Source organism: Seriola lalandi, unplaced genomic scaffold, assembly GCF_002814215.2.
Source record: "Seriola lalandi dorsalis isolate HSWRI2012SDOR001 ecotype SW California unplaced genomic scaffold, Sedor1 jcf7180002054570, whole genome shotgun sequence".
In the NCBI taxonomy this organism is placed as follows: Eukaryota; Metazoa; Chordata; class Actinopteri; order Carangiformes; family Carangidae; genus Seriola; species Seriola lalandi.
In genome coordinates, this window is record NW_019525123.1 from 1,559,939 (window position 1) to 1,575,648 (window position 15,710).

Here is a 15,710-nt window from a genome sequence, read left to right on the forward strand (position 1 = left end):
CCCCCCCCCCCCCCCACTCATCCCTCACCTGGACACTCTTTGAAGTAGTCGAAGCAGCAGTCCTTGGTCCTGACGCAGCCCTTGTCGCAGTAGCATGTCCCATACACACGGTCCATCCTCCAGTCAGTGGTCAAACAGCTCAAGTCTCTGCTCTGGCAGCATTTACCTGAACAACCGCCAGACACCAAGTGGTTCTTTCCCAGCGTCGAAACCACCAGCAACAAACAGGCAAACTCCACAGAGGATCCCATCATGAGGGGGTCGGGCCAGAAGTCCACCCCTGAAGTAAAACACTAGTCTCTTGGTTTCCCCCAGTATGTGATGAAACGCAATTCCCGTCTTCCAAATATGTTTATTCCCACTCTCGTCCTACTCTACCCCTGTCATGCTCATGACCGTGAGAGGGAGAGGTTGGAATACCAGCCCAGCCCAACTCAGCCAAGACTGTGCTCTGGCACAGGAGCCCTTGTGACCTGGAATTCCTGTGTCCAGCCCCTCTGTTTCCCTCCAGAAGCAGCTCTGCAGAGCAACCTACAGAACAGAACACCCCATTCCGGCTCTGATCACAGTCCAGTGTTTCTAATGTTGTGTGTGTGCGCCTTCTCCCTCAGAGCTCTCTATCCCCATTCCCAGCTGAGCACCTCCCTCCAGTCGATCACACACACGGGAGGAGACAATAAGGACAAGGGAGGGGTAAAGCTGGGGTGAGTTTGGTGAGTGTTTTCCCTCCTGCTTCTGTTCTCTTTCTCTTTCTTCTTTGCCTCATTCCCACCTGTCTCATTCTTGTTTATCTTTTCCTTTCTTACACCATCTCTGTGCAGAATCACTGTGACCCTGGTGTCCGTCTTGCCCATGCCGCTCTCGGCCACTCCAGACCTCGGGTCCCAAAAGAAAGGGAGGAATGTGAGCAGTTGGCAGGTCTCCAGTCAATTGTGCCAGGGGGCCCGCTGAGCATTGTAAAGCCACCCTTTGGTTCTCACCTCTCTCACTTTTTCCCTTTCGCTTTCAGGTTACTGTAATCTAGCAAAAATCTGAACACTTCAGGCACAATTTTCTCTCTATCATTCTGCACATTTATTGCATTTTTAGAGATAAAGGAATCGTTCACCATTGTGGGGAGTGCGCTTATTTGCTTTCTTACAGAAAGTTGGAAGAGAATATGGATACCACTCTCATATCTGACATTAAATATGAAGTTAGAGTTAGCAGCTGGTTAGCTTAGCTTAGGTTAGCATAAAGACTGAAAACATGGTCCGACGGCTAGCCTGATTCTTTTCCAAGATGACAAAACCCTAACTGTAACCCTTACTAGCACACTTAACCAATTTCATACGTTATATCTGGTTAATGTAACGAAAAACATAAGGTGTAAAAACACAAATTGTTTCTTTGTGACCTCTCGGTGACAACAAGCATCCAGGAAGTCACTGCACATGGCCAGGAAATAGTCTGGCAGATAATGACTGTAAAACTATAATATGACATTTTTACAATTCTGTTTTTATACACAAATTATAAGTAACATATTTGTTAGCTTTGCAGGTGTGAGTAGGCAAACTTTTACCTTTGGACAAAGTTTGACTGGCTACTTCACCATTTTCTTCCTTTGCGCTAAACTAAGCTAAGCTAAGACAACCTAAACTAAGCTAAGCTACTTAACTCCTGCTGTAGCTTAATATTTAGTGTACAGCTCCGCAGGACATGTCTGTAGTAGATGACATATTCATTTCTGTAATTGAGCAGAGGCCTGTCTGTGACAGTCTTAGTGAGGCTAATTGTTTTATCTCATTAGGGTGCGGCTTGTCGCTGACAGTTGATTGATTAACAGGACTATTAGATTTGCTGCTGTGAGTGAAAGACATGCTTTAAGGAGGAAGCAATTTTGTGAAGATGTCAGTGTGTAAAAGCTAATAACATCACATGCTACTTTTTGTACTCTTAAATTCATGTGGTGCAGAAATAAATTGTCCTGATCACTGCAGCACCTAATGTTCAGCGCTTCAGTAACTGATGAAAAGTCATGCTTATGAATTATAGGCAAAATTATACATAATTATGCAGGGCCCCGGCAAAAAGCATTTTTCACTGTTGTGTTTGCTCAAGGTGCCTGAATGTCTGAGGATGCTGTGAACTCCAAAGAGGGTCAGCTTTTATTTGAGCAGTTCCTCTTCCATCTCATGGGAAACAAATGAGGCCTCTGCAGGGAGCAGTGGTGGGGAATGAGGCCTCCCCATGCCTACTGCTATAGAAGGAACAGATATTTGTAATAGCCTAGATACTTTGCCTCTGCTGTCTTGAAAAACAAGCTTGCAGAGAGCGGGGGGGGGGGGGGGGGGGGGGGGCTCTTTGGGTTCTTTGATTCTTCTTCTTGCTATGGAGCAGGTAGGTCAAGCGACAGTAATAGCCTTCATCTTCACCATAATCATCAGCAACGGCATCACTGAAGAGCATGTGTCTGAATCAGTGTATATTAAACTTTGAGGAGGTTGAACCCAGACTGACCTCAGGAGAAAAAGCTCCTGCACTCTGTTTTGGTAATGTTCATTTACAAATATTGAATATGATGTATTTTTAAATGATAAATGATCCTGACCATACTTTTCTTTAAAAAATTAACCTATTCTTAATCATTTCGAGATATCTGTGTCCCAAATTACGGATATCTCATTTTGTAAATTTGAGTCTAGTAATACCTTATTTTGCGTAAAACAGAGGATGCCCCGGAAAGGTCACTAAGGCTAACACACACATATTTAGTGCATTTTCAGTGCTGATTTGATCTGTCCACTGATGCAAGACTTACAGCTGCATGAGTTTGCTATGGCTTCAGCACGTTGGAGGTGCACATCAAAGCATGTGTGTTTTACATCTGACAGGCCCCCAACCCAGGATCTCCAGCCCTTACTGTGCACTTGTCAAAGACCATCAGCCTTCCCGCAGAAACACACCCTGCTTGGAGTTTTCTTAGTGTATGTGAGTAGAGAGGAAAGGGGATTAAGCCAATGTTAATGTGTCTTAAGACAATGTTTATGGTCTTCCAACTCTGTCACAAGCCGCCACGTCAGTGACTGTATTCATGACAATCACATGCACACACACACTACTTAGCTTATTTGACAAACACAAGAGCAGAGATAGCAGGATATACAAAGAGAGACTGACTGGATGTAGTTAGCAATGGAGGTGTGCGTGCCTTTACTTCTTGCACTGGGTGTTAAGGAGACGACAGGGTGAACTCTAGCTCTCGCCTATATGTGGAATGCAAACGTTGGCTGTCCCCATGGTAACGCCTGACCTATGTTGCTATAGTTTCAAAACCATTGTTGACAAATGCTAGAATTAACCTAACCTCGCCACGTGCTGTAAAGGTACACTGATGATGTCACCTCTGACCAGGACAACAACCTCTCTGTATCACCCACGCACAGACACATTTTTGCCTTGTGGGGAATTATAGAGAACAGTGTCTCAAAAACCTTGAATGCAAAATAAGCCTCTATAATTTGACATAAACTAATAGCAATGCAACTAATACTTCTACTTTTAACTCTTTGAGTTGACACTTTTTTATCTGCACTAAAATGAAACTAAGCATAAGTTCAATCTTGCACTCTCCCTCTCTCACCCCACGTCTTGTAATTAGCTGACAACCGGTGTTTTCGGTCATATCCAGTGCCAGGTCGAGCTCATCAGACACCACTCCATATTACATCCAGATCTGCAGCATTCTCCTCTTCCCATCACCACTACCACCACCAGTGTCTAGACCCCTGGGGTTGGTCTCCTGTACTTGACACAGCCTCACCCCCTATGATGACATCACGATGGGGTCTAACTGCTAAAGACTCTCACATCTCTCACTTTTCTGCTCTTGTTTTGCACTAGGCAATAAAAGTTTATTCGTTGACTCGGAACAAAGTCTTTCCTGAATGAAATGACATGACCTCGAAAGTGTTTAACCTTAGCCAAATATTTTATTAAAGAGTTAGTCGAGTTTGTTTCCTCCTGATGAGTAAATACACGAGTTTCTGTCTCATGAATGGAGGCCTTTGTCCGCTATCCGTCAAATTTATAGCTCAGCCATCTCCTACCTCCTTCCTTTATGTGTACATTGGTACATTTGGGATGTGTGTGTTTCTGCACGGGAGAGTTCCTACATTTTCTGTTTATGTGTAAATTAGTTCTATGTGTTACCTCTAAGTTAGTCCATGTGGTGGCATTAGATAATGTGTTATTTCTTGTGAATGATGAGCACAACATGTCATCAGATCACAGTTTGCAGGCTAGTAAACCAATAAGTGTGGCTGAAGAGGTGAATCCAGGTTAAAAAAAATACAGAGAACTACATGAAAACTACATACAGTACTTACATGTATGAGGCAATGCCTGCTCTGTACCTGAGGCTTACATCATGGCCCTGAATTAGTCTCTTGCTCCTCACACCACACTTACATGAGTGTCTAATTATGATGAGCCATCTAGTACATCCCACCAATGATGGTCCATTCATTACAGGTCATTACTGCTTGATCTTTTATGGATGATAAGGCACTTCTCCAGGACCATGGCAGCAGAGAGGAATGATGACACTCTGACAACAGCTCTGCAAGCTGGCTGGCCTTGGAACAGCGCCAGTGTAATGACAACAAAGACAGTGATATGGATGAAAGTTTTTCCCTGACATCATCACTGATAACTGTCCCCTCATCAGTCACCTATCTTGGCATATAGTTCCATATGTATGTAAATCAATGCGGATATTAGAGGCAGCAGAAGGCAGATGAAGCAAGACGTGTGGGAGGGGAATGGGGCTGACCCCTGCCTCTGAGAGAGATTAAATTTTCAGGTAATGATAATGACTAGGAGAGAGGGTACATCTATCATCAAGGCCGGCCCAAGGCATAAGCGAACTAAGCGGCTGCTTAGGGCCCCTGTGGCCACCAGGGGGCCCCCAAGAGCGCTTGAAATGCCCCACGAGATCTTTATATACGTATTTCTTTAGCAGTAGGACCGCCAGCATTCTAGTACCCATAGATGCCACAGTGAACTGCCAGACCGCCATATATAATTACATTGTGTTACTGTACTTCGCTTGGAAACTGTTTTGTAGTTTTAATATTTATTTATTTATTTATTTATTTGAAGGCTAAAGCAGTCAGATAAATGTAGACCTAGTGAAGTAAAATAAAAGACATCACAACGTATAGAGAAGGATCGGTAACTAACCACTTGCCAATTAACATTTTTACATGTCGTTATATTATACATTGATTTATTAAGGGCTGCTGCACGTCTTCTATCCAAATGGCCAGTTTTCTCCGGGCTACAGTGCTGTCATACAACGCTATAGATATGTATTTTAACACATTGCAGAAAAAAATTATCAACACAGATATATACCTTCCTATACTATGACTTTTTATGCCTGACTATACTATGACGTTTTTTAAGACTTACTATACTATGATGTTTTTTATGCCTGACTAAACTAAGACATTTTTGTGATGTTTTTATGCTTTACTATACTATGATGTTTTTCATGCCTTACTATACTGTGACAATTCTATGAAATTTTTCTGCCTTATTATACTGTGCCATTTCTTAAGACTTATTATACTGTGACATTTAAGACTTACTATACTATGACATTTTTATGCCTTACGGTAGAATTAAGTTTTTCATGCCATACTAAACTATGACATTTTTATGAAATTTTTATGCCTTACTATAATATCACATTTTTGTATGCCTTATTATACTATGACGTTTTAATGCTTACTGTACTATGACTTTTTTGTGATGTTTTTTATGCCTTATTATACTATGACGTTTTTATGCCTTACTATAATATCACATTTTTGTATGCCTTATTATACTATGATGTTTTTATGCCTTACTATACTATGACTTTTTTGTGATGTTTTTTATGCCTTATTATACTATGACGTTTTTATGCCTCACTATACTATGACGTTTTTATGATAATTTTTTAAGCCTTACTATACTGTGACGTTTTCTTGCCTTATTATAATAGGACGTTTTTATGCCATACTAAACTATGATGTTTTTATGACTTTTTATGCCTTACTATATAATGACTTTTTTATGACTTTTTCTGCCTTATTATACTGTGCCATTTCTTAAGACTTATTATACTGTGACATTTAAGACTTACTATACTATGACATTTTTATGCCTTACGGTAGAATTAAGTTTTTCATGCCATACTAAACTATGACATTTTTATGAAATTTTTATGCCTTACTATAATATCACATTTTTGTATGCCTTATTATACTATGACGTTTTTATGCCTTACTATAATATCACATTTTTGTATGCCTTATTATACTATGATGTTTTTATGCCTTACTATACTATGACTTTTTTGTGATGTTTTTTATGCCTTATTATACTATGAAGTTTTTATGCCATACTAAACTATGACGTTTTTATGACATTTTAATGCCTTACTATACTGTGACGATTTTATGAAAATTTTCTGCCTTATTATACTGTGCCATTTCTTAAGACTTATTATACTGTGACATTTAAGACTTACTATACTATGACATTTTTATGCCTTACGGTAGAATTAAGTTTTTCATGCCATACTAAACTATGACATTTTTATGAAATTTTTATGCCTTACTATAATATCACATTACATTTTTGTATGCCTTATTATACTATGATGTTTTTATGCCTTACTATACTATGACTTTTTTGTGACGTTTTCTTGCCTTATTATAATAGGACGTTTTTATGCCATACTAAACTATGACGTTTTTATGACATTTTAATGTCTTACTATACTATGACTTTTTTATGACATTTTTTATGCCTTAATATATACTATCCCGTTTTCATAGTATACTACGACATTTCCACGCTTACTATTCTATGATGTTTTTATGACAGTTTTTATGCCTTACTATAGTATGAGGTTTTTCATGCCTTACTATACTATGATGTTTTTATGACGTTTTTATGCCTTATTATACTGTGACATTTTTTTATGCCTTACTATTACTAAGACCTTTTTTTGTGCTTACCATAGTACTTACTATGACATTTTTATGCCTTACTCTATGCTATGATGTTTTTAAGATGCTTTTATGCCTTACTATACTATGACCTTTCTGTGCCTCACTATACTATGACATGTATATGACATTTGTCCCTATATCAAGAGTAATGTCACCATATGCGTCAATTATAACGTATATACATCCTCTGTATATATGAAGATATTTGTTTATAACATATATGAAATTATCATAGTAAAATGCAACTTTATTGATACAACATTCTAATTAAATTCATATATGTTTGTATATTATTTCCTTTATATTTACATATATAATGAACATATACTGACGGGCTTTGTGATGGATATATATTTTAGTAATATGTCTATAATATAACCCTGTAATATAAACATGCACACTAAAATACATGTTTCTATTAGCTAAACAAATATGCCAATATATGATATTGTTCCAATTCCTAACAGGTTTCACATGTCATTTTTACATATATAGGCTATACTATATATACATATATGATTTTACTACATATGTACATATATTTCATATATGCAAATTCTACACATGTACACACATTACATTTGTGTACAGGCATTTCTGAATGTAAATTCAGATTTTATATGTTAATAAATAAACCTTTTAGTTGAGACCAAACCTACACCCTTGGCCAAATCAAATTCTGCCTAGGGCCGTATATCGGCTGTCTATTATAGTATTCATAAATCATATCATGAAATGTCAGAGGGCAGTGGAAAGGTCAGGCCCCTACACTTCTGAGTATGTATGTGTGTGTTGCTCTGCCAAGGGCAAAGTGTGTAAATATCATTAAACACAAAAGATATACATCAGGGACTGGCACTGAGAATAATTTTGCAGTATTTCTCAGTCATGCTTTGAAATCTCACTCACAATTGGCAATAACACAGTTTTGCGGTTATGAATTTATGGTAGGAAAATAGAATAAAAACTCCACCTGGCAGCTGTAAAAACTTGTATGCAAACACTCTTAAATGGTAAATATTATCTTGGTTTCTATTTTTTATCATCTTGAGGTTCTAGACAGAGAGCACAAGCAAAGAAACGAATGACTTCTTGCAACACAGTAAGCTCTGTTGCCATAGATTTGACATAGTTTTGGGCTTTTCTGCATTTATTTGTTGGCAAAGACAAAGATTTGACCTCTGAGTGCCCCACTTGAGTACACAGACACAGATTACTATTGGACCAAGAGTTCCTGTTGACACATGCAGCTTGTATGCTCTATAATTGCTTTAGAAATAATTATTGGCTGGGAGGGGATCTTTTCTGTAAATTTCTCTAGAGAAGAGAATATGACATATGAGACATGACTCACCTGATAAAGACTGCACTGCAGCGATACCATGTGTTAATTAGTGAGCTGTGGAGGTGCTGGTAGGCAGGGCCAAGTAAGCTACATAGTTCCCCCTATTTTCATTCTTAGTGGTTTTCCTCTAACAAAGCTCTGTATCAGGTATGAACAGATCATTTTTCATCCTCCTTCTCCTGTGGTGGACCCCAAAGCTCCATCCTCAGTCCTTTGTTATTTTCACCGTGGTCTGTCTTCAAGGAAATTCAGTATCCTTTATCACTGCTATTCTGATGACATGCAGCTGTGTGTGCCATTGAAACCAGTTATACTCACAATCTTGAGTATATTTTAAGTTCTTTTGGAGATGCTGGATAGCCAAAAAATTTCCTTCAGCCAAACAGAAGTTCTTATTCACGGTTCTGAAATTTTCCTTACCGAAAAGGCCAATTGTCTGTGGTCTCTGTCCTCATCTTGGAGTCATCTCTGACTAAAATTTGACAAACAAATCAAATCTTTCATTAGAGGAGCAGCTTTTTCCGCATAAAGTCAATAGCAAAAATAAAACCTTTTCCTACTTTTAGAGATCTAGAGACTGTCTTACATGCTTTATTACCTCATGTCTCAACTACTGCAACTCCCTTTATGTGGGAGTCAGTCAGTCTTCCCTGTCTCAACTGCACACAGGTGATTCAAAATGCAGCTGTGGGAATCTGGTACCAAGAAGACAGACCACATCTCTCCTGTACTGGCCTCCCTCCACTGGTTAACAGTGAAATATAGAAATGATTTCAAGATTGTCTCTGCTGTGGTTTGGCACCACCCTCCATCTCCAATCTTCTCAGTCCATATTCTACATCAAGATCCGTCTATCACCACTTTTAAATCTGAAGCTGAAGACACCTTTATGAAATTGCCTTTGGGTCCCCTGAAAATTTTAATGTCATAATAAAATTGTTTTAAATTTTGCCGTAATGCATTTTGGTTAACTGCTGCTGTTTCTAAATGCTCTCTATAAGTAAATTAGACTTGATCTGACGTATATCTAAATGAATTAAATCACTGTAATTCATTCAGACATAGCTTCAGATCGAGCACCGGCACTTTAAACGTCAACACATCATCCACATGAATTTTTAAGGTAATAAAATACCTTATCCCAAGACCCAAGCTGGCTCTTTCCTCTCATGCTGACCCAAACATATTTAGGGCATTTTTGATTTGAAGTGTTGGCAAAGTTATAATTTGGCAGACAGACTACATTCTCAGATCCCTGCTGATGGAGTCAACTGGCACAACATCAAGTCAGGTGAAACAGTAACACAACCTGCTATTCTTCACTATAGCACTGGTTAAGCAAATACTCTTCCCCTTCCCTCTCCTGCTGCGTTTTTATTGAAAACTCCACGTTTATAACACCATGTTACTGGTTCTTAGTAGAAAAAAACTTTTTTTTAAACATTTAAAAAACTGAACTGTGCCTAAAGCTTAAATGTACCTTTTAGGGAATGAGAAAATACCAGCTCCATTATGTGTTGAAACTGGCTGATTAAAATGAGTACTGTACTCTTGGTCTGTTTTTGTCCTGGTTAAAGTACTGTGGACTTACAGTGAAACGATAAACCACTTGTTGGCAGGCCCCAGTACAGCTCTTATTAAAGACCTCATTGTTGACTGTTTGTTCCAGGTCATTTTGTTTCAGTACACTTGAAAAGGACGGTAAAAGCCCTGCAAGAAGAGGGAGACCCGGCCTCCGTTTGAGCGTGAATACAACCCTTCACTTAGTATGAATAAGGGGATGGCTCTGTGTTTCTAGGTCACTTTGTGTCCCTGAAATGTACACCTCACAATCCACAGAGAGGGACGAAGGGATACAAACACTGCCTGACGTTTGACAACATCACAGGGATACGGTTGACAGCTGAGTTTCAAAGTGACATAGAGGCCAAAAATCTTTGATCTTATGTGAATCCAGATGACTCTTTCTACACTTTGATGACTACCTTGACTATCCTCACCTCCATTTTCAGTCTTTTTATTCTCCACTGTGTTCTTTTTCTGTCTCTAATATTTATAGACAGCATGCCTTTGTGTTAAAACACTGGATTAACATAAAGCTCAAAGTCTAAAGGGCTGCAAATTTCTAATTTGACTTTATAATAAACACAGTTTTGATTTTGACAATTATGTCACACGTGTGTGTATGTGTGTGTGTGTGTGTGTGTGTGTGTGTGTGTGTGTGTGTGTGTTTGTGGTTTTCTTAATTTTTGTAGTACTGTTAGTACAGTATTACAGATAGAGGACCCACTGCCTCAGGCTGTGCTTGCAGCTGTGGCATCTGGCTTCATACCTTGTGCTAATAATATGATCTATATTACACACTCAAGTGGCAGCAGGTGAATTTTTGCTCATTTGAGGTTTGTTTTATATCCACAATTATCTACATGAATGACAGTTTGACTCATATACTATAATCATGACTCTGACCTTAGTCCCCTTAAGTTGGTCACACTATGATGGAGTTTTGGTTGTGTTTTAGAGAAGAGACAAGTTAAAAGAGTCAATGTGAATCACTATCAAAATGATCAGAATCAAAAAGAAGAGCACAAATGATAACCCTAGCTGCTACATCTTTCAAATAATAGTGCATAATGAAGTTCTCATTTCTCTCTACAGAAAAAGACAATTGCTCTGACTGTCTTTGTCAAATACAATGAACAAGACTATTCAGAGACATGAGCTGCCCTCTATACAGCAACAAAACAATGTGCTATGTGGGGAAGTTCCACATTCTGGGATCTGGGGGCACAGTTTTGTGTCTGTTTCATAGATATGGAATGCAGATTATGTATCATTGCAGTTTGTAGCCATTCTGATTACTATAGTATGTAGAGTATGTGCAAAAAGGAGTGTGAGACTCCCTTAATTAGCCTGCAAGAGAACAAAAAAACCTGACACACAAAAGAGAAAAAGCTCTCGATATGAAAAATAAATTGGTTTTATTTCAGGAAGACGTTTTACAAGGCACAATAATAGTTTCGCTAAACTATTTAATATATACATAGATACTCCACTGGCTTAACAAAGTTTCATGAGTTTGATTAACGGCAATGTCTGAAACACTGTTGTAATGAGATCCAATCCAGACAGCATCTGTAACATATTGATGATACAGCAAGAAAGATGGCAGTATTACATAACAGCCATTACAAGCCATTAAAATGGTCAAATAAATATCCAGATGTTGAGTGGAAACCTACATAGAGCTGTGAGTCAAAAATATTTCATTTATTTAATATTCATCATTAGCATTTATTGTTGGGCAAATGCTGCAATTTACCACAGTAAATACTATATGTGGTCACTGAAAGAGAGAGGTTTGGGTCAGAAGTCCCAAAATGTGAAGACCAGCCATGTTAAGCAGGAAACTAATATCACTGAGGATAAACAAGCAGTTAGTACAAGCCACTGAAACGAACACGGTGCCCTAAACGTTTTATTTTGTTCAGATGTTGTTGGCACAGACTCGAAAGTTTTAATCCTTGACCGGTGTGACTGGGAAGAAGGTGATTGTCAGGATGGAGGTTTTTTAGGTTTCCTCATTTTCTTGAGCTTTTCTTGTCTCACTGTCTCAGCCTCCAAAGAGGACAGCTCAGATATCCTGTGGATGAAAGAGCGCGAGGCTCCGACCACTGGGTCTGGATAGGACTGGCCTGTACGGCAAGAGGCAAGGAAGAGAAAGGATAACAGATAGGATGAGCTCTATAATATGATATATAAATTGAAAATAAAAAGCCTGTTTGCACAATCCATGTATTATTTGATTGCTTCAAAACATATCTCTAACTGTCCTGCTTCTCTTTTTTACCTTTCCTCATCCAGTGAGTGGCATCGATATTAATTAGGGGTAAAATCTTGGATACCTCGCTCTGCCTCATGACATTGTGCTTCACAAAAAACCTAAGTGTAACTGGTGCTTTCAGTGTAATGGAGTAAATCCGAGAGAAAATGTAGCACCAGTGGCGTGGTTAAAATAAAAGAAAAAGCACTTTAAAACTGGAGCAAACAACTGAAATAAGGACACTGAACACTCCCTTTTTCCTTGGGACCCCTAGTCCCACTCTGTTATGAACCACAACCAACAAGATACCCTGAACTGACACTAATGAGGCCTGGGATCTGTGCTTTTTGTTTGAAGAAGGAAAATCCATTAAAATGACATGTTTGCTGCCAGTAAATCAACGTCATCAACATCTGTACAGGTTGAAGGTTAGACTCTCCTTTTCACTTGCAACACAGACGGGCCCTTCTGACCTGACGTGTTAGAACCACAACAAATACCTGAGTATGGAAAAAGCATAATTAAGTCTTGGCTTCACTGTCAAAGCACTGAAATAACTCACCCTTCTGATTGTCTTTAACAGTCAGTAGGTTGTAGGTTGGGTAATTCACCTTAGGCCTGCAGAACAGAAGGACAACAGAGGAGGCATAGGTCTGAGAAATAATTGAGAGAACTATTGATTGGCTTGGTCTGATTTAGTTTATAAGGCCAAAAATACCTGCTGAGCTTGCAGTTTTCAACTGAGAAGGTGTTTCTGCCATTGAGGACTAAAGTGGAAGGAAAGAGGATGGCTGGATTTGTGTTCAGCTCATATCTCTCAGGGTATCTGGAAGACAGAATGAAGTGCACATTAAACAAAGTGCTGCACATATGGCTGCTGGAATACATCTGTTGTATTGAGTGTCTTCCAGCTTTTTATTTATAGGTTTAAAAAGACCCTTCATTTCGTGTGAAAAGACAATATTCTTGAATATTATATTAATAGGGTCAAATACTATATGAAAGCAATGACAGCTTTCATTCATTTTACAACATTTAAGTGTCATTAAACTAAAATGTTCCAACAAAGGGATGACTAAGTGATAAATAATTGTGATCTCATTATTTTGCAATAAAAATCATGATGATACTTTAGCTGTAATCATGCACCGACATTACCAGAATATCAAATATTAAAAGCAAGCAGCTTGAAATCTTCTGTTTGTGACAGATAAATTATGTGTGTCAAAATATTAATTGTGTCTGGCTGCTGTTTTCTTTGTTCATATTCTTGTAATTTGTTGTAAATGGAACAGTGGTTCAGTATAATTACTGTAATCTGTGCAGCTGTCTCCAGAAATATGCTATGAAGAGTACAGCTACAACTACAGGACTGAGTGACATTAATGCACTGGTTACCCCAGGGTGAAGGGCCGCCCTGCATGGCTGTGGGAAAGCTCCTTGGAGAGGCTGAAGGGATGCAGGTTGCCAGGTCTGTGCACGTGGTAGTCTCTTGGCAGGGGAGGAATCACAGTTCTGGTCCTCTCTAACCTTGCAGCTAAAAATAATCATATTAAGCCATTCAGAACTAGCATCTGATGAGAGGAAAATAGTTTTCAAAAGCGATGTTAAAAAATATTTTAAAACAAAAAGAAAAATGGCAAAAAAAATACTTAAGTCGTAAATATCCATAAGTTGCTCTCAAGTATCTAACGTTATACTTGCAGTCACTGAAATAGGACCTGTGTTCATTATGTATGATGACAACTCCATCTACTGGCTGTCAGGTTACAGTCCAGAGACAAGCATTAAATCCAATGAGTATCCACTTTAAAAAAAAACAAAACAAAAAAAAACCAATTCAGTTTTTAGGTTAAATGTGATCTGTAAATTTCTGAGTGAGAAAATATATATTAAAAAAGCTTCTCAATATCCTCTCAACTGTATCAAAGAAAGGGTAATTCTTACTCTTTTTATCAAAGAGAAAGTGTCTCCCACTGATGTCCTCTGGGTCTGTGTTCTCTGATTGCATGTTGTCATCTTTGGCCAAGTTAGGTGACCTACACAAGGTTTGAAAAAAGAAAAAACTATCAGCCATACCAGGAGACATATTCAAACAGGTGTATGCCTTTTCGAAGGTGTGTGCTGGAATGGCTGAATGGACACATAGAGCATGTTATTTCTGTCGGCTATTCTTCTTCTTCATCTTTTATGAAGTGTCATACCATTACTATTTTATGTATAACCACTTAACTACCTTGCTTCTTTTTTTTGGCAAAGCCTATTGTGAGCAACACCTACGACATCCAGAAGCTGAAACTGGATTTTAAATTGACACATCATGGAGATGGGAAGCTAGGCCTCAAGAGAAAAGCTGATATTCTGAGAAATATATTATAGGATGGATGGATATTTTTGATGTATTTTTTGGTATAGTGGCGTCATGCCGGCGCAGAAAAAAACAACCATAACCATTAAGTACCACGTTTACTGATGAAATTTACATTTACTGAATGTAGTGGTATTTCTAGCTCTTGGAAACATGTTGACACATCTTACCCTCCAATTCTGTAGCCGCTAACCAAGGATTTCCCATCCCTGGACTCTGGAACAAAGATGAACGCTGTTCAGCATTCTTGTGACATATCGTTATGCTAGCTGCATCTAAATTAATTTAGCACATACATGGACCACGCTTACTCACTGCTCAAGGGCTGTATCACAGGAAATTTCCTCCTTATATGATCATTTTGCCGGAAAACCGCTTGTCCTCCACCCGCTCCCATCCTGAAGTTCCTGTATGTTGAATATCCAGCCGCATCAGGGCCGCGGTGACTGCAATTTGAGCTCCCCTCTGATATTAAAGCCTTTGCGGTAGGTAGAGATGCGTTAACCTGGAAAGTCATCATGTTGGTACTACCATACAACCATCTTTTAGACATAACCTCGTTATTGAGCAAAACTACGGCACCTGGACATGATAACGGTAGATTGGTTCATACCAGTCATCCCAGGTGGTAAACGCTACCGAGTCACCGCGTAACCATGGAAACAGGGTTCATAAAAATTGCCAACAACGTACTTGGAGCCGTTATTTTACATACCGGCCAGCTAGTCAGTTAGCTTTCCACTTTACTGCATTGTCTCAGTCATGGTAAGGACCAGTGGTTTTGCTATACTTACACGAAACAATTTGCTCAACACAAGATCTTTGTACTGTTAATATAGGCTAGAGCTAGTTCATATTCACCTAGTTGTATCATACAGAAGACTAGCGGTTTTATTGTACGTTAATCAACATTAGTAGTTTCGGTATATGTTAATCCTTTTACAATTTCATACAGTTTACAATTCATGTCCTTTATATTTATGCTTCATTATATCTACAGAAATGCTAAACCAATGCTTTATATAGCATTGATAATTTGTCTGTCGGCAACTCCCTGGTATTTTAGGTGTCGCTTAGCTTTGATACTCTTGAGAATATATATAGTTACCACTGCTAATTACCAAA

At 38.7% G+C, this 15,710-nt stretch overlaps 2 protein-coding genes across 2 annotated transcripts in view; both read right to left on the reverse strand.

Annotated features, from left to right (window-relative positions):
* The window catches only part of sbspon (somatomedin B and thrombospondin type 1 domain containing), a 3,701-nt gene extending 3,068 nt beyond the window's left edge, over window positions 1–633 (reverse strand). Inside the window, exon 1 of the mRNA XM_023417070.2 lies at window positions 29–633. Coding sequence (XP_023272838.1) covers window positions 29–254 — 226 coding nt within the window. The 5' untranslated portion in view covers window positions 255–633. The remainder of the gene's footprint in view (window positions 1–28) is intronic.
* A 10,723-nt stretch (window positions 634–11,356) lies between these two features.
* Window positions 11,357–15,691, reverse strand: cunh8orf89 (chromosome unknown C8orf89 homolog). The gene is made up of 7 exons (XM_023416941.2): window positions 14,901–15,691; window positions 14,756–14,801; window positions 14,165–14,256; window positions 13,616–13,754; window positions 12,936–13,043; window positions 12,780–12,835; window positions 11,357–12,089 (listed from the first exon to the last, which is right to left on the reverse strand). Exons 1-7 carry the CDS (start codon window positions 15,136–15,138, stop codon window positions 11,950–11,952), a joined length of 819 nt encoding a protein of 272 aa, XP_023272709.1. The 5' UTR covers window positions 15,139–15,691; the 3' UTR covers window positions 11,357–11,949.
* Window positions 15,692–15,710: the final 19 nt, after the last annotated feature.

What these genes read in the sequence shown, in the direction of transcription:
- cunh8orf89 (XM_023416941.2), bottom strand. Translation starts at nt 15,138, where the DNA reads ATGTCTAAAAGATGGTTGTATGGTAGTACCAACATGATGACTTTCCAG. An exon ending in CTTTCTCTTTGATAAAAAGA is followed by an intron (nt 13,755 to 14,164) that starts GTAAGAATTACC and finishes GATTATTTTTAG; the next exon opens with CTGCAAGGTTAGAGAGGACC. An exon ending in TGTTAAAGACAATCAGAAGG is followed by an intron (nt 12,090 to 12,779) that starts GTGAGTTATTTC and finishes CTTGCCGTACAG; the next exon opens with GCCAGTCCTATCCAGACCCA.